This window comes from Protopterus annectens, chromosome 2.part0, assembly GCF_019279795.1.
Source record: "Protopterus annectens isolate FY-2018-M chromosome 2.part0, PAN1.0, whole genome shotgun sequence".
Classification (NCBI taxonomy): Eukaryota; Metazoa; Chordata; order Ceratodontiformes; family Protopteridae; genus Protopterus; species Protopterus annectens.
In genome coordinates this window covers 691,901,284-691,920,221 of record NC_056728.1, presented here as the reverse complement: position 1 = coordinate 691,920,221, position 18,938 = coordinate 691,901,284, and the positions used below count along the sequence as shown (strand labels likewise).

The following is an 18,938-nucleotide window of genomic DNA, read 5'->3' as shown; positions in this document are numbered from 1 at the left end:
ACAAGATGTGGAAAGGGGGTCCAGCACCCAGGGAATATATTTCACATGAGGCCAAAGGAAGGGTAACCATATCTGCTGAGGCCAGAAAGGGGCAATGGAAATCACTGTCGCCTTGCACCTTATGGCATTTTGTAAAAACTTGGTTAGAAATGGAAAGGGTAGAAATGAGTAGTGGAGACATGAGAGCTAACTGTGGATAAGAGCACCCCTTGGCAACTGTCCCTCTGGGTGAATCAGGATGAAGTAGCTGGTGTACTTGGTGGGAGGCGAAAAGATCAGAGAATGGCTGGCCCCAGTGACTGAAACAACTGCCATTGACTGGTTGACGAGCCACTCATGAGTCCTACTCAGTTTGTCCACCAAGACAATGGAACTCCCTGGAATGTGCTACCACAAGAAAGCATTAAGATATTGCTAACTGTCACACCCACATGGCTTCCTGGCGTAAATGGTATGAGCAGGTTCCCCCTTGCTTGTTGATATACCAAACCACTGTTATATCGTCCATCTGGATGGAAACTCAAAAGACTTGGAGAAAGGAAATTGAAGAGACTGAAGCATCATCAACCAATTGACAGATAGGGTCCACTGTAGGATTCTCATGTAGAATCTCATTAGTGGTATCAATGTGACTGAAGCAGCCACTGAACAGACTAGACTGAGAATAAGTCTTGCTGGAGGGTTTGAGGGAAACAGGACCTTGGAAGCTTGATGGCACAGAGACAGAACTCTTGATTGCAAAAACCTGGCAACTTCTGAAGTCGTATGCAGGTCACATTCTATGAACTCTACTGTCTGCGTCAGCTAGCTTTTGCTTAGTTTTACTGTGATCCCCATGTAATGAGTTAACTGAAGCAAGAAGTCCCTCCACTGGATAAACAAGTCCTTTGGTGGGTACGTTGAGGATTCAGTATAAAGGAGGGAAATGGAACCCTTGCAGCCTTAGTTATGCTGCCACTACTGCCATACATTTGATGAAAACCCTGGGGGCTGTGTTGAGACCAAAAGGCAGAACCACTGAATTAATACTGTCTCACAACCAGAAATGGAGAAATCTTCTGGTCTGCATCGCTATCTTGATATGGTAGTAGGTGTTCTGAAGATTATCTAGCACAACCTGTCGTCCTTCCTTACAAGAGGCAGAATGGACTGAACCATGAGCATCTGGAATTTTGCTGTTTCACAAACTCGGATGACAGAGGTCCCTGATCGTTTTCAAAACCAAAAAATCCTGAATAGACTCTGGATCCTCACTGGTATGGTGAGACCTCCCAGATGACTCACTCTTTTAGAAGATTTAATCATTCTGCTGCAAATTACTTCTGACTGGGTAGAACATCACTGATTCTCTGTTTATTGGGGGGGGGGGGGGCAAAGGGAATACAGTCAATGATGATTACCTTCTGCACCAATGAATCTCAATTGATGGTGAGCCATATGAAAGAATGCAGAGATAAGTACCCCATGACTACCTCCAGAGTGTAGCAGATGGTAAACTGTTCGGTAGTGCTGAAATGGCTTCTTGATAAAGGGACCTCAACACTGCAGTCTGCTTAAGACAGTCGTGCCCTGCTACTAATTTCTAGTATGTGCATCTTTGACCTTCAGTCCAAAAAGGGTTGAACCACTGAAGTCAGCACTAATAAAGAATGTCTTGAACGTCTCAGTAAAAATCGCAGAGATCCACCCAGGTATGCCAATGAATAGCAATGCCAATGTCTGCCGCTCAATTTGCCATCAGCTGTGACAGAAAGCAGGTGCATGGACACTGTGGACATTAACTGGAGGACAGCTAGTTGAGACTACAGTTTTTCACCTGTCAGCAGACAGGTTACCAGTCAGGTACGTGGAGAATTCCTTAATCAGATGCCTCTGGAAATGAGTCATGTGCAAGACAGTTCAGCACAGAAAGAGCAAAGGTCACTGAAGCGGAAGTCAATTTCCCAGACCTGTCCAACATCATGGACTACCTCTAAAGGAGAGGGACAGAAGTGCTCTCTTTGGAAAGCTCTTTTCAGTGGCTGCCATAACCACCATGGCATCTACTGGAGACCCTTACTCCATTGTTTGTCATGCGGGCAACAAACATTTTATCAGGCTTCCTGTCAGCAAGGTCAATTACAATGGGTTCCTTCCAAACTCCCTGAGAGACCAATTCAATGAGCTCATCAGCAGGGAGGGACGACTCAGAAGGTATACGAGTGAGCCCCAAAAGTCTTGAAGAATACAAAGTCCTCTAAGAAGGGGCTTCAGTAGCCCAATACACACATTGCTTTATCAACATCAGGATGTCTCCGAAGATGTCTTTCAAAGGGGTCCTTGGGGATAGCTCTCCTTCCTCATAGTTGATATCCTCAGTGACAGCCTGCTAGGAAGAGTCAAGATACCCCCTCTTGCGAGTCAATTTCCTACGACCTTCCCTCATGGGAGGCTCTGGAGAAAGTTTGAAACCAGAGGGAAAGTCACCAAGTGAAACCCCTCAAGGCTTAAAGAGGTTGGATGTCAATGTCTAATAGGAAGATTACAAACTAGGACAACAAGATCCAAGAGAGGCCAGAATAGAGCCAAGTGGTAAGAGATACCTCTTTTCTTAAACTTGGAGAAAACTCTCTCAAAGGCCAATACTGAAATAGTTCCTGAAAACACATCCCCTAGACTGGAGGCCACAGAAGGAATGCCCCTGGCCTGGCTTAGCTCTGAAACAGACATCAGAACCAATTTGTCCATGGACAAAACACCCTAAGGGCAGAGATGGCTCTGAAAACCTCAGAGTCATCTTTGTACCACAAACCTTGGTCCTAATCTCTCAGCCCAGAGACCCTTCATTATCCAAGGGAGCTCAAGTTGAAAGGGGGAAGGATACCAGAGTTAAAGCTGACCAAGCTCTTAACTCATACTAAGGCCTTTCATGGACATTACTTGGAATTGTAAGCACAGGATCCAAAGGCCAGGCCAGACCAGAGAAGAGGAGATAATTAAAGTCGTAGAGACTTGGCCCAGAGCCCCTGGTGGGGCAGGTGCCAGGAGGATCCCCATCTGGATCTGTAGCCTCAGAAACATCTGCATCACACTATGGACATCTGCCTCTGAAAGACTCCTTGATGACTGAAACAACCTGAACTAAGATGCTACTGATAGTGGTCTAAAGGATTGTTGGGTCAATCTATCTTGTAGATTCAGAGAATGAAGCCAAGGACTGGACAGCTTACATGATAAACAGCATGGTGGAAACTAGGATCGGATCCCGGGCTGGGTCTCAATGGATGGATCAGTATGTCAAAGTACTCAGCACTGGGCCAGAAGGGTCTGACAGATCCAGTGATCTAAGAATTTCACCTTTTTTCTTTTTCTCCCACTTTACCTCTCTCTTCTCCCTTTTGTCTGGTTGACCTTGACTTGTCACTTCTTTGCAGGAGGACAAGCAGCAGCAAAAACTGAAGTCATCGAGTCTCTCACTTGGGCAGGGAGAAGGCCCTTAAGAATACGTTTGTTTCTTCTGTCTGCAACAGTGTTGGCCACGAAGGAGGCACAGGGCTCTCACTCAATTTCTAAATGATCAACTAAACAGCAAGCAGACAGGGTGTGAGAGTCCTGTGGGGGTATACTGGGCCATAGGCACTACATTTTTTTAAATCCAGAGGTCTTTTCTGACATGACCTAAAAGACAACCACCACTGGCAATGGCGGCAGCAGCAGCAGAAATAATGAAAGGCAATATCAGAACAAGTGATTAGGACCAGTGAAGTTAATCAATCTAACAACTGCACTATGACAAAGCAATAAATAAATAACTTTTTTTGTTTGAGTAAAAGAGGAAGGTCAGGAGGAAAACCTCCCAGTCTAAACATGGTCTGATGAAGTATAAAATCCTCAAAACTGCTTAAACAAATACTAACTATACATCTAAAAGTTGTACAGGTACAAAAACTCCACACAAAAAAATCACTAGAATAAGGAGAGCTTTAAGCCCTCACAATCACTTCTTAACAGAACAGGCTGCAAACAAGACCTGAAGTATTTTACAGGCAGGAGGGAATTATCGGGTAGGGGAGGAGTCGGATCCCCTGGATCCAAGAGCTTGAAAAAGGTACAAAGGTCCGATCTGATCAAATCGGATAACCCTTTTATTGAGTCGAGCAGAAATTAAAACATCGGATCTATGAGAAAAAGAATGGTAGGAAAGAGCACAATTGTAACATCTATCCAGATGGATGAAAACTAGAAAAGATTTGAGACAACCTAAACAAGAATTCTGCATACTGCATCAAATTATCAATTAAATAAAACATATGTTGGGTGGTAGCCATCAGGCAGTGGACATTGTGTGTTGTCCAGTCATAAGTGAAGAAAATTCTTATCTTGCACTACATAATTTAATAAGAAACATTTGGAGCTGGCATCAGGAAAATATGTTCTTTGCTATTCAGTACAGCAATGATTACAGAAATTTTATAACCACTCAGAAATATTACATACACTATAATATAATATCTGATGCTGTACTGAAACTAAAAATACTAAAACCATAACAACCAAATAGAAATATTAAATACACAAATGTTGAATGACTGTTACAAAGTGTACTTGCTAAATACTACAAATACGCTAAAACTTACCAGGTGTACAGCATGATCAATTTCTTCAGTTGTCATCCCTGGTCTTACCATCAAAGCAGCTACGTCCAGTACTTCCCTAGCAAGCTGAAATACAAACATTAATTAATACAGTGATGCACAAGTAAAACACAGACACTTCTCTTAACACTAATTTGTAAAAGCCAGTGACAATACACACTTCTACCAGAAAAATAATAAAACCACGCAAACCTTTTGTTTAAAGCATGGTGGAAACAATGTCATTTATTAAGGGTAAAAGACTATTTGGCTCAAATTGTTCTTTTAAGGGGGCAGGGTGGGACTACTGCGTTTTTCAAATTAGATACAGTCATATTCTGCAGGTAAGAACGTGAACTGATTCCATCAACATTCCTTGCTCCTAAACCTCATCAGGGAGGCTGTGTGCATACTAGGCTGTGTGAGAAAACAAGATACTTCTCTGTATAATCCTGGATTAAATATTCTTGTCCTTTGTCCCCACTTATTCAGAGAGATTATTTTATTGGGGGAAGAGAGGTTGTCAGAATGAGTTACAGAATGACTTGACAGTACAGTAACATTGGACATTAATACAGCAACTGTTTAATTACTTGGGGTATTTGGTGTGCAAGGTCTACCAACGTTACATAAACTTCCCTGCTTAATAACAAGCTTTCATGTAAAAATGATGAATGCGATCCTAAAAATAAGCAACCTCAAAACAGCACATTTTAGCATGCAGTGACAGTGTGTTCATCTGATAAATTTTTTGAAGAAAATAAGAAAGGGGTAAATATGTAAATGCACTAAGCTGAAAACAGAAGTACTTTAGGCATGATAACTTAGAAATGTGTGCTAAGCATGTGCAGGGTCAATTTCCAAGACAGACAAATTATGGTCATGGTTTACAAGCAAGTTCTAGACAATTATAATTTTTAACTTAATACTTTTAAACTAATCCTAAAAACTAACAGTAATCATTATATACACTTCTCTGCCGAGGCTAACATTATAAATTTCACTCATGTTAGCCTGTTCTGGGAATTAGTCTGTAGACAGTGTAGAACTTGGCTCATCCCCTTTTGGCTTACAGCTGCTCAAACAAAAAAATACATTGTTTAAGCTGTCAAATTTGTTCTGTACACATGCTTCAGATGAACCTTAAGTGTTGAATGGGTCAAAATTAACATTATCCAGCAGCTTTTGTTTCATGTGACAAACTATTATCATTTATTCCTCATTAGAAACCTTAAGAATTTATAAAAAATAAAAAAATAAATAATCAGTACACAAGAAGAAATAAAAGTTATGTACTCACCTTAACGGTATCCATGCTGCTTGCCTCTGCCTATTTCAACCTGTGGGTTAAAATACAAAATCCAAAAGGCTCCAAAACCAAAACAAATCCAAGGCAGAAGGTTGAGAGCCAGCAACTATTATTTGGTAAACCGATTAAAACCTAAACAGATACATTACATATATATTAAGTGCTTTCAACCCCTTATAGGAACTTCATTAGAATACAAAAACAATTCAGTTACAAAGCTTTTATACACGCATCAATGGGCAATGTCAACATTTCCTTTGATGTTTCAAGAGGGAGCGTCTCCAAACATTCCTAGGCAAAGTAGCATCACAATGCCATCTAGTGTTTGAAAGATTTAAGTGCACTTCATCTTAACAGTGTATAATCTTTCAGCCAGCTAGAATACTATAAACTTTTGTATCTAACAGATAGTTTGTGTGTATACAAAAAATAGTTTCTGTAAAACATCTTAAATAAAAATCGCATTAAAATGAATGCGCAATTCTTTAATCATGTAAACCATAACTATGTTAAAATCGTATACATAAAAATCACTCCAAAAAAACTAATACCTAAAAATAACATTCAATGCATGCAATGAGATGGTAAGATATTAAAAGAAATGGTAGCGGGCAGTAGGGGCATTCAGTTAAAGAGTGTATATAATGTATGTCGTGCATCATTTCCCTGAAGAAGCTTGAATGGGAGAAAAATTGTGTGTTAAATATAAAGTTCACCCAAATACCATTATTTGTTGATATGTTGTGCATCTAAAATGCAAAAAGGGGGGCTTAAAGTACAAACCCATAGCGAGGGGCCAGAGGTGTTATTGTACCATTTGTCCCTCTCTCTGTTTCACTACCTAGTCAATGCTTTAAATTTCAAAAAAGGGGTGGAGTGGAACAAGACTCATTAAATCCAGGCCAACCATAGGCATTCAAAGTCAATTGCCAATATAATTCCCCAAGTTCCAATAACTGTACCCATGGACTTCCCCTCATTCCTTCCTTTAATCCTTCTATAACTACAACTTAAATGTGGGACTTTTCATCGTACAAAACACGTCTTGCTAAGGCATTATTTGGGTTGCTTTTGTTGATGTTATACTGGTGTTCATAAATTCTTTCAACCTGTGCTCGGTGTTGCCTATGTAAAAACATGGACACTGTTGTCATAATGCCGCTTAGACCACTCTCTTAGAATTACAGTCAAAATTTGACCTAACTTTGAATTTGTTGCCTTTAATAAGCAGCCTGTCACATATTAGAATGAATTTATATTGGGAACAGAACCCACATTTCTTCATATGACAAACCTGATACATGTTTTCTTTAGATGTATGTTCCAAAATTTCCTGCTGGTTCCTATCTCTTCTAAATGTAAAACCAGGTTTCTGTCCTAACTTCTCTTTCAAAGGAGGATGTTTCACAAATCGCCCATTTTTTTTTTCTAATACTCCGTCTAAGTGATCTGTGGCCCATATTAAAGGTAGTTATGAAATTCATGGAGTTTTGAGGTCTGATCAAGTCCCCTGTTACGCCCCTCTCCACTTCAGCCTCTATACCTTACCTTGTGTTCTAACATTAGCTGACCCTCCTAAGATAGATTTATACCATCCGGTAATTCTTTTTCTCAACCTCCAACTTAAGTTCCTCGAGCAGTCTTAAAGCAGTCTGTGAGTAACCTCTCAAGGAACATATCCAGTAAAAGTACAAATTCATTGTGGAAGTCCTCATCTGTGGTGACCATTATAGCAGCTCTAACCAACTGCTCTTTCACCACAGATTTCTTCTAAAAGAAGGAGTGGTAGCTGACAAAATGGAGAAAGGAGTTTGAATACGTGGGTTTTCTAAAAAATCATATCTATAAATCTGTGGTTATTCCTACCCTTACTCAGGAGGATGTCCAGGCAAGATATTTTCTCACTGTCGAATTCATACATAAATTTCAAAAAGTTACTAGTACTGCTGATGTATGTTAAAAATGCCCAAATCCCTTGGATCATTTTTAGCCACCATAGAGGGAGCACATTTTGAGGATGACGACATTTTCAACAATTGATGTAAGGGACTTATACAGTACCATTCCCCAGGATGAAGGAATCAGTACGGTGGATGGTTATTTATATAGAAAAGGGGTCCCACAGTATGACATAAATCAATACAAGGACCTATTAGAGCTGGTGTTGAGCCAACAACTTTTTGTTTTTTTAACCGTGATTTTTATCTTCAGAAAACTGAGGTAGCTGCGAGTTCCCCTTGTGGTGGAACATTTACCAATACAGTGATGGCCCAGTGGGAACACCAAAATCCTTTATATCATCCAGAGTACAAGGAGACTTAAGATTTACACGCTACCTGGATGATATTTTTATTTTAGGGAGGGGTGAAGTACAAGGGATTGAGGCATTTTTAACATACTACAATGCTTGTAATTTTTTTAAATTTACGTATGAATTCGACAGTGAGAAAATATCTTACCTGGACAGCCTCCTGAGTAAGGATAGGAATAACCACAGATTTATAGTTAAGATTTTTAGAAAATCCACTTATTCAAACTTTCTCCATTTCGACAGCTACCATCACTTCCATCAGAAGAAATCTGTGGTGAAATGACAATTGGTTAGAGCTGCTATAATTGTCACCATGAATGAGGACTTCCACAATGAATGTGAACTTTTACTGGGTATGTTCTGTAAGAAAGGTTACCCTGACGGACTGCTCGAGGAACTAAAGTTGGAGGTTATGAGAAAAAGAAATACCGGATGGTATAAACCTGTTTGAGGACGGTCAACAAATTTTACAACACAAGATATAGGGGGCTGAAGTAGAGGGGGATGTAACTGGGGACTTCAACAGACCACAATACTCCATGAATTTCATAACTGCCTTTAATATGGACCACAGAACATAAATAGGTTACTGAAAAAAACTGGGTGATTATTTGTGAAAATCCCACTTATGAGAGAAGTTAGGACACAAACCCAGTTTTACATTTAGAAGAGCTAGGAACCAAAAGGAAATTCTGAAACGCACATCTACAGAAAATATGCATCAGGTTTCTCGAATGAAGAAATGTGGGTTCTGTTCCCAATGTAAATTCATTTTTGTGTGTGACAGGTTCCTTATTAAAGGCAACAAATTCAAAGTTAAGTCAAATTTGACTAATTTTAGGAGGGTGGTCTACGCTACCAACAGTGCCCATGTTTTTACATAGGTAAAACTGAGCATAGGTTGAAGAAAGAATTTACGAACACCAGTATAACAAACAAAAGGAACTCTAATAATGCCTTAGAAAAACAGGTTTTGGACAATGAAAGTCACACATTTAAGTTTGTAATTACAGAAAGATTAAAGGAAGGCATGAGGGGAGATCAATGGGTAGAGTTACTGGAACTTAGGGAATTATACTGGTAATTGACTGTGAATGCCCATGGTTGGCCTGAGTCTTGTTCCACTGCACCCCTTTTTGAACTTTATAGTGAAACACAGGTAGCAGTGAATGGTACAACACCTCTGGCCCCTTCACAATGGGTTTACACTTTAAGCCCCCCCCCCCTTTTTTTACATTTTAGATGCGCAACACATCAACAAATAAAGCTGTTTATGTGAACTTTATATTTAATGCACAATATTTCCTCCCATTCAAGCTCCTTCACAGAAATGTATGACATACATTATATACACTAAATGAATGTCCCTACTGCCCGCTACCACTGTTTTTTATTTATTTTACCATCTCACTGCATGCATTGACTGTTGAGTTATTTTTAGGTATTAGGTTTTTGAGTGATTTTTACATATGTTTAACATAGTTATGGTTACATGGTTAAAGAAGTGGCATTCATTTCAATATGAATTTTATTTAAGATGTTTTACAGAAACTTTTTATATATACACAAAAACAATCTGTTCAATAAAGTTTGCAGTATTCTAGCTGGCTTGTAAGATTATACACTGTTAAGATGAAGTGCACTTAAATTTACACTAGATGGCATTATGATACTACTCTACCTAGAAATGTTTGGAGATGCTCCCTCTTGAAACAAAGGAAGCGTCATCATTGCCCATAGGTGTGTGTATAAATGTTTTGTAACTCAACTGTTTTTATATTCTAATGAAGTTCCGATAAGGGACAAAAGTGCTTTATATGTCATTTATCTGTTTTGGTTTTAATCTGTTTATCATATCCGATGCTGGCCAACTTCAAAACCTTAAGTTTGTCGAGCTCCGCCTCTACCCATAACCCCCTACTTCACTAGAGCTACAAATATCTAGTTTGCCCATCTTCTCTGTATACATTTTCAGACCTATCCCCCAAAAGCAGAAAAGACAAAGACCTAAAGAAAGAGGAAGATCAGTCGCCCGAGTCGACCAACTTTGGGATAACAAAATAGGCAAGAAGGCAGGAGGCATGTGGGGGAAAGTTTGAACCAAACAAAGACAGATACATGGTTAAACTGAGTACATAACTTTCGTATCCAATGCTGTCTTTTCCATCTGAATTCAATCTGTGAGACAGAGTCCCACCACATGATATCCTTCCACAAGACCGCTCTAGGGTATTTCATAATACGGTGCTACCAAACGAAGCTCTAGACTTGGAATGGATATCCAATTTGTAGTGGGACACAAGTGCGATGGCCCACCAAAGTTGCAGCTGCACAAATGTCAGCCAAAGCAGCTCTGGAGAAAGACTGCAGAAGTAGCCATAACTCTGGTAGAATGACTTTTGGGCTTGTGACTCAGACTTTCCCTCCAAACCATATACGAAGGAAATACCATCAAAGCCATTTGGACAAAGTGACCTTGGTTAAAGGAGCAACCCACCAAGACTTGGTGAACAAGGCAAATATTTGATTAGATTTTCTAAAGGATTTTGTCCTATCCAAACAAAACCTCAAATGTCTGTGAACATCAAGACAATGCAGAAAATATTCATCCCCATTAGAAAATTAGGGGAAAAAAACTGGCAGATGAATGGACTGATTCAAATTATTTTTTTGATACCAACTTAGGCAGAAAAGTAGGGCCCCGGTCTAAGGGACAATGTCTTGATGGAAGACCAAATAAGGAAGGACAGCAGACAGATCCTGTAGCACTGACACGTTTGACAGAGGTAACTGTCAACAAGTAGAGTCTTCCATGAAAACAATTTCAAGTCAACAGTAGTAGAAGGCTCAAAAGGAGGTACAGCCAGCACCTGTAGCATAAAAGGGAAGTCTCAATGCACAAGATTTCACACAGGAGGACAAAGTAGAAAGTTTCCTTTAAGAAGGGTTTCTGCTCCCTTAACAGCAGCCAGTGGCACATTATCTCTACCAAAGTGACAACTGAATATAGCTGCCAAGTGCACTTTAATAGGAGAGTAACTAGACCCAGAATTAAATAAATCCACAAGAAAGTCAGGAATAGCCTCCAAAGATGCTAAGAAGGGATCCGGAGAGAGAGCCTACAATGCAAAACACTTCAACTTACTAGCAAACACCTCATGAGTAGTCACTTTCTGAAGAAACCATTATCAATAGGGTCAGAGAACACACATTCAGAAGACGTGGGGGCCAAGCACACAGAAGAGCATCCCTGGGTGACTGTCCTAGAGGAAGAACTAAGGCACAGTAGCTGCTGCACTTGGTGCTGGACGGAAAAGTGAAAAGGTCACAATAAAGAGTGCTTCAGCGATGACAAATCCAAGCAGCAACACTCAGATTCAGGGACTACTCCAGATGGAGAATGCTCCTGCTCAAACTGTCCTCCAAGAGTTTGGATTTCCCCAAGATGTTTTTTTGCAATCAGAAACCATTGTGTCAAAATCACCCAATGACAGACCCTCATGGCCTCCCAACAAAGGAGCAAACACCTGGGTTACCCCCATTTCGTCAGACACCATACTATCAACAGTTGGTCTAAACAGAAATCACATCCTTGGGAAAACTTCCTGAAAAGCTTGTGACATAACAACCACTCCCTTCTCCACGACAATGATGTGCAGGTTGGCCTTGGTCACAGACCAGATCTCCTGGATAGTCCTCTCTTTGAAATGCCTCCCCACCTCTACTCAAGAAGCGAGGCAGCCATCATGACCACAGCCTGAGGAAGGGGAAAAGCAAATGGTCTCCCAGCAGACACCAAAGGACACTTTAACCAACACTGAATCTGATCTCAACAAACCTGGGTGAGAAAGACTGGAAAATCCATCAGCTGTGTTAAGTACAGCAATTGGACCACCAGAGTCCACTGTAATGCCCTCATAAGATACCTGGCCGGTGGGACCAAACAAAAGGCAGGGGTGATGTGACCCAACAGCGAGAATAAAGTATGTGGGAGGTTTTCTGCAAGTGATCAAAGACCCTGTCAGATCCTGAAGGTTCAATATTCTGGACTCAGAAGTTTGGGGAATCTAGGAGACTACGTCCAAATGGCAACCTATAAACCCCAAGAACTGAACATGACCGAGACTGGACTTTTGGTAACTGTGATCCCCAAGGATCCCTAGCCCTGATTAAGGATGCTCCCGTGGGGATGGTTAGGAGCAAATTGTCCAGGTAGGGAAATACATGGAACCCCTGCAAGCTATGCAATGCTTCTACCACTGCCCTGCACTTGGTAACCCCCCCCCCGGGGGGGGGGGCAGTGTTGAGACTAAACAGCAACACTGTGAACTGATAGTGCTTGGTCTCCAGCCAGAAGAGCAGAAGTCTCCTGGACTGCATCACAATCTTTATAAGATGGTAGGTGCCTTTGAGATTAAATCGAGCACATCCAGACATCCTTCCTTAAAAGATTCAAAATGAACTACACAGTGTCTATGTGGAACTTGGTCTGCTTTACAAACTAATTCAACTTGGTCAAATCCAGAATACGGCTGAGGTCACCCTCCTTTGGAACCAAAAAAAACCTTGAATGGATCCCGGATCCTTGCTGGTCTGGTGGGACCTCGAATTACTTGACTGCTAGCAGCATTTTGATTTTGATGGCTGCCACTCTTCTTTGACAGGGTAGAACATTTCAAAGTAATTTGGGAGTTATACAGAGGACTTATAAAAATGGAACTGAAATCCTCTGCATACAACTCCTGACACCAATGTGTCCGAGGTGATGGCTTCCCAAGATTTTGGGTGAAGTTCCAATAGACCCCCAACTGCCTCCAGAGCAGGACAGTCAGTCAACCCTTCAGGATTGCTAAAAGGGCCTCCCCAAGAACCCTCCATGGAAGCTCTGCTTCTGCAGACCATGCTAGCCACTAGGGCAGTGTCCACTGTGGTTGCCCCCAGTGCTAAAGGGGAACCCTCAGGAGCCTCCTCTTGAAAGGGTTACTGTGATTTCCTAAAGTGACTTTTCCCCTTCTGGTTCTAAGAAGAGGTCCTTTGAGGGATGGAAAAACTAACTCCAATGGCAGACTGTGTCTTCTCATCTTGCTCACTCCTGGTCAAGGTGACCAACTTTCAGCCCAAAGAGAGATGAGCCATTAAATGGGGCATTAACAAAGGACACCTTAAAGCAGTCCACAAAGTCTCTCAGTCTCACCCAAGTGTAATGATGCATAGCAATGTCAAATGCTTGGAACTTACCATCAGCTGGGTTGGAAAGCAGACTTATGGGCACATTATAAATGGATTGGAAGGTGGACAGCTGAGTCTCACAAATCTTCTGAGTATCTGGGGACTTCTGTATTTTCACTGCTCTTGAGACTTTTGACACAATGTCCCACTAAAGCCTGCCCAAATAAGCTAAATAATTTTAAATAATTCAAATAAACGCCCTCAAAGTAAAGGTGGCTGAGGCACAAGCACACTTCCCTAAGTTGTCCAGCAGTCATACAATCTACTTTAGGGATGGACCAAGAACTCCCTCTGAAATGTCCTCAGTGGACGCTGCCACCATGCTCGCATCCAAAGCAGAACCTGTACTACAGTGCTGCCAGTCCTTTTTGGGAGGGGGGATAATATATGATCGGGCTTTTGGGGGATCAGTTCCACCATATCAGGCTCTTTCCACACACCCTACACCACCAGATCAAGTCTGGAGAAGGTGCTTTGACAGTCCAGCTCCCATGCTGGCAAAGGAGCTCCAAAAGATAACCAAGAGGAATCTTCATGAGGAAACTTGGGGGACCCCTCTCCTTCCTTAAGGTAGGTCTCCTCCATGAGGGACTCCTGGGGTGAGTCCAGGTGCTTCCTCTTGTACTGCCACTAACCAGACACTTCCTGCCCTGGAGACCCTTGATGGGATGGAAGAGGCCAGAGACCCTGAGAAGGCAGCTTGGAGACCACCAAGGACAGATTGTCCACAGCAAGCTGAGAAGCAGTCACAGACATGAACGTTGAAGAGGTGGGGGGCACCAGTCATGAAGGACCATTCCCTAAATGACAGGAGAAAGTACAGTGTGTAAAATCTTACCATAACAGATGTCCTTCTCTTTACTGTTGCAGTATAACAAATGGGATATCCTGCCAAGGATAGCCCTACATCTGGCCACATTACCAAAGCCATTAATCCTTACCAGTGTTGTACAGCAAAAGTATGCTCCCTGTGTCAGCATAAAAAGCATAAAGGTGATATACGGATGCTCCAAACTCAGAACTGAAGTGCTCCAGGATAACCAGAGCCACCACAGGAGAAGGGAGAATAGTTACATCCCGGGGAAAAAAGGATCTCTCTAAAGAAAAAGGCAAAGGCCCCTCTGCCAGGTAGATGTTTCCCACAGAAAAAGAAAAGGGGGCAGGAGGAAGGGACTTAATACTGCAACAGTGAAGAGGACATCTAATTTTATGTTACACGACTGTACTATGTCCTTCCATATCACTGTTGCAATATTCATAACCTATGGGAGAGTACAAAAGCTACTGTAAGGAATAGGGGAAGGAAGACCGTGAGGAACCCTTCCATAAACCCATGAAGGACAGCTTAGAAATGGCTTTCAAAATCCAGGAGATGGTTTGCTTAGAAACCGACAAACCCAACGTCCTGGCATGAAAAGAAACAGCTGATCAGATTTACGTATAGCACTTCTTGTGTCTAAATAATACCAGAGATGCCTATGAAGACCCAAGGTGTGCAAAACCTTCTCGCTAGCATATTGTGAAGGAAGCTGGATAGACTGATTAAGAGAACTCAATGAACACCTTGGGCATAAGCACACAGAGACAACCTGTCCCTATGAAAAGTCAAAAAAGGGGAACTGCCATCAAGATTTAGAGCTCAGAAACATTTAGCGGAGGTGAGGGCAACCAATAAAACAGTCTTCCAGGTGCAATGTGACATAGAAAAGGAAGCACTAAGTTCAAAAAGAGCCTGTGTCAATTTCTCAAGAACAAAATTAAGGTCACAAAAAGGAGGGATGGGCTTTCCTGGGGGCCTGACATGGAGGACACCTTTCAGGAATGGTTTAACCTCAAAACGAGAGGCCAGTGGTGGATTTAAGGGCAGACAAGCACATATTGCTGATAGGCGAGTTTTGACAAAAGAATATGCCAAGCCAACATGGAGCAGTTCCTCCAAGTAGGACAGAACCAAATGACCCTCCCACTAAGAAGGGCTCCTGGTGAAGCTCAAGATACCAAACAGAAAATCTCTTCCATCTGGACATATATGACTTTCTGGTACTGGGTTGCCTCACCTCCTGCAGAACCTTAAGCACATCCTCCAATAACTGGTGTCGAAAGGAAAAACTCTTTCACCCAAAAAGTATCAACTGAAGTGGGGACAGATGAGGGTGAAGGAGAGAACCCTCGTATTGTGTTAGAAGATCCAGTCGTTGAGCTAACTTGTGATGATTGCCCCTGACCAAATGAAAAAGGAGGGAGAGCCAATGCTATCTGGGCCAAAAGAGAGTAACAAGATTTGTGGGGAGACCGTCCTGTTTCATCTTGTGAAGGAACTCAGGAAAAGCATAAAGGAATATCCCCTTCCACAAAAAAAGGCATAGCATCCACCTCTAAGTCAGAGGATTTGGGCTTCTGAAAGAGAAGCAAGGAAACCGTCTATTCAGAGAGGAGGCAAAAAGATCCAATTGAGGAAAACCCCACTGATGAACTAACTCCAAAAATACCTCTCTGTAAAGCATCCATTCATGAGGTTGTGTCCTGGACCTGTTCAGACTCTGCCACCCGGTCTTATCCCAAAGGAATGTAAACTGTCTGAAGAGAAACCTGCAGTTGGATAGCTAGATCCCAGCCCTGAAGGGCTTGTCTGCAAAGAACAAGACCATGTGCCCCTCGCTGCTTGTTGATGCACCACATGATTATGGTTCTGTCTGTACAGACCCACAAAGGGCCTGAGACCAAAGGCAGTGCAAGGCCTAGAGAGCAAGGATAAGTGCCCTCACCTGTCTGATGTTGATGTGATCCAGTTTTTTAAAAGTCCAGAGACCCCGAACCCTCAAACTGTCAGAAGCAGCCCCCACCCCTGATCTGAAGGGTCTACAAATAGCTCCTGAAAAAGGAGGAGGCTAGAAAGGGGCAACTTGGCTGAGGGATATATGCTGAGTCCACCAAAGCTTAAGTTTCAGACAAGGGAGTAAAAGAAATGGAAATTCCAGAGAGTGGCACTGATGAAGCCACACTGACTGCAGGTAAGAAATTCCTCATAAGAATCTTGGCAAAAGGAAGTGTGGGGATGGTCAAAGCTAAGAACCACAGAGCCCTCAAATTCCCTGGCATGCATGAGAGACAGTGAAAGCAAGGACTGGAAGTAGGTTTTTAGAAAGAGCACCTTGGGAACAGGCAGAGAGGCCAACACCGGAACCGTTCAGATCCTGCAACGAAGAAAGATGCAATCCTAAGAGGGGGACAGGACAGACTTTTGGAGACTGATAGTGAAAACCCAGACTGTGCAACAGGAGTCTGTTAAGTGCAGGTCCTGCAGGAGCGGGAAGAGGAGGGAATCTGAAGGACCACATTGTCCATATAAAGAAATATTTGTATTCCTTGAAGCCTGCAGAAAGCTATTACTGGAGACAGGCAGTTAATGAATACCCTCGGGGCTGTGGAAATACCAATGGCAAAGCAAAGAAATGAAAATTACAGGAAGAAACAGAAATGTAAATATTTCCTGAATAGAACATGAATGGGAATGTAAGGGTCCTTCAGATCCAGAGAAACTAGAAACCCCTGTGGAAGCAAGAAGTGAAACCGCGTCGAATGAAAAGCATCCTGAAGGTTAGCACCTTAAGAAAAGTATTCAAAAGGGAAAGATCTACAGCAGTTCTCAAAGGTGTCCACAACGAAGAACCAGGTCCAAGACGAAAAAGGTTTAATGCATCCAAATGACAAAGACAATAACAAAAAACGATTGACCTAGGTTTCGTCCACAATAATACGGACTTCTTCAGAACATTAAACATACCCAAAACACCTCTTAAATAGCTTAATGAATGAATGAATACATATCATATGACTTAATTAAAATGTTAACACCCCCTTTACAATTAATTCAAAAAAATCTAACCATATATTAATTTCAAAATATAACAATACACTGACTACATCAAATAAATAAAAATAAATAAAATATATATAATACATAAAATGTTTGTAAAATATTATACTTTATTTAAAAATTATATGTATATGTATATATTTTTAATTTAGATGTAAATGTTAATTCGTTAAAATGTGTGTTTTAAAAATAAATAAACTAACATATAAACATAAATCTTTATGTTTATACCTATAAGTAACAATTACTATGATCCTTATAAGGAATATAATATGATTTGACATCAAAAATCTTTGCACTGCTATGCCCCACCTTTAATATGCTTAAGTTTAAGCACAGGCTTTACAGTGCAATATTCATTTAGACCAGGGAAATTGTGTGCATTCAACTTTAATTGCCATTTTAGTTCACTTAAATCTAAATGTACATCCAAAATTCTACCTTGCTGGTCACGACTTATTTGCTGTAAGACACAAAATTTGAATGAATGATCATGATGGTCTAATATACGTCTAGCCATAGCATTAGTGGGTTTTAGATGTTTCATATCTAAAAGATGTTCCCTAATCCTCTCTCTAAATAGCCTACTCATTTTCCCAACATAGGCCATACAACCCAAACACTTAGCAAGATAAACAACATTCTTACTATAACAATTAAAATGACCCATGATATATACCTGCTGATTAACTTCTAATTTACTCCCATTCGTTAAAATATATGAACATATGGTACATCTCCCACATTTAAAATTACCAATTTCCCTATTAATAGTAACATTTTTATACAAGGAAAATTTTTCAAAGATTTTTTGAAAAGATAAATCTTTCTTAAACACAATTTTAGGAGCATCCATAAATTTAGAACCAACATTCCTATCCAATTGCAAAATTTCCCAATTTTTTAACATCACCCTTGTAATATAGTCTGAATCATCATTATAAGTTAAAATGTACATCAAAGGGGAATTCCCTGTATAAAAAATAGATCCACGCCTTACCGAATCGATTATTACACTATCGGAGTCTAGTATACATTTATAAAAAACACTTAGTCTCTTTTTTATTACCTCATGTAATAAATTCATACATAATTCCTCCGGATAGCCTCTATTCAAAAACATAGAAACCATATAATATAATTCATCCACAAATTATTTTTCTTCACTGACCATCCTGGCCGCCCTAACCATCTGGCCTTTAACAATAGCCTTCTTTTGGTGGCCAGGATGCCAACTACTGTAATGAAGATAAGAATTTGAAAAAGTAGGCTTCCTATAAATTTTTGATTTTAACTTACCCTGTATCTGATCCAAGGTTAATCTAACATCCAAATATGTGATAGTGTCTGTATTAAATTCATGTGTGAAATTTAAGAACCAAACCGTATTATTAATGTACTCAATAAAGGCTTCCATAATATTCAAATCACCCTCCCAAATAATAAATATACCATCCAAAAAGCGTGTATACAATTTGATATGCTTATTAAATGCGCTGGTGAATAAAAAATGCTCTTCCCAATATGTCATAATATAATTGGCATATGTGGGAGCACACGAAGCTCCCATAGCCACTCCTTTGTTTTGCCTAAAATAAT

General features: G+C 40.8%; 1 protein-coding gene across 1 annotated transcript in view; it reads right to left on the bottom strand.

Annotated features, from left to right (window-relative positions):
- Positions 1-18,938, bottom strand: part of METAP1 (methionyl aminopeptidase 1) — a gene marked incomplete in the record, with an annotated part of 1,416,310 nt that overhangs the window by 607,343 nt on the left and 790,029 nt on the right. Inside the window, 1 exon segment of the mRNA XM_044061024.1 lies at positions 4,617-4,700. Coding sequence (XP_043916959.1) covers positions 4,617-4,700 — 84 coding nt within the window.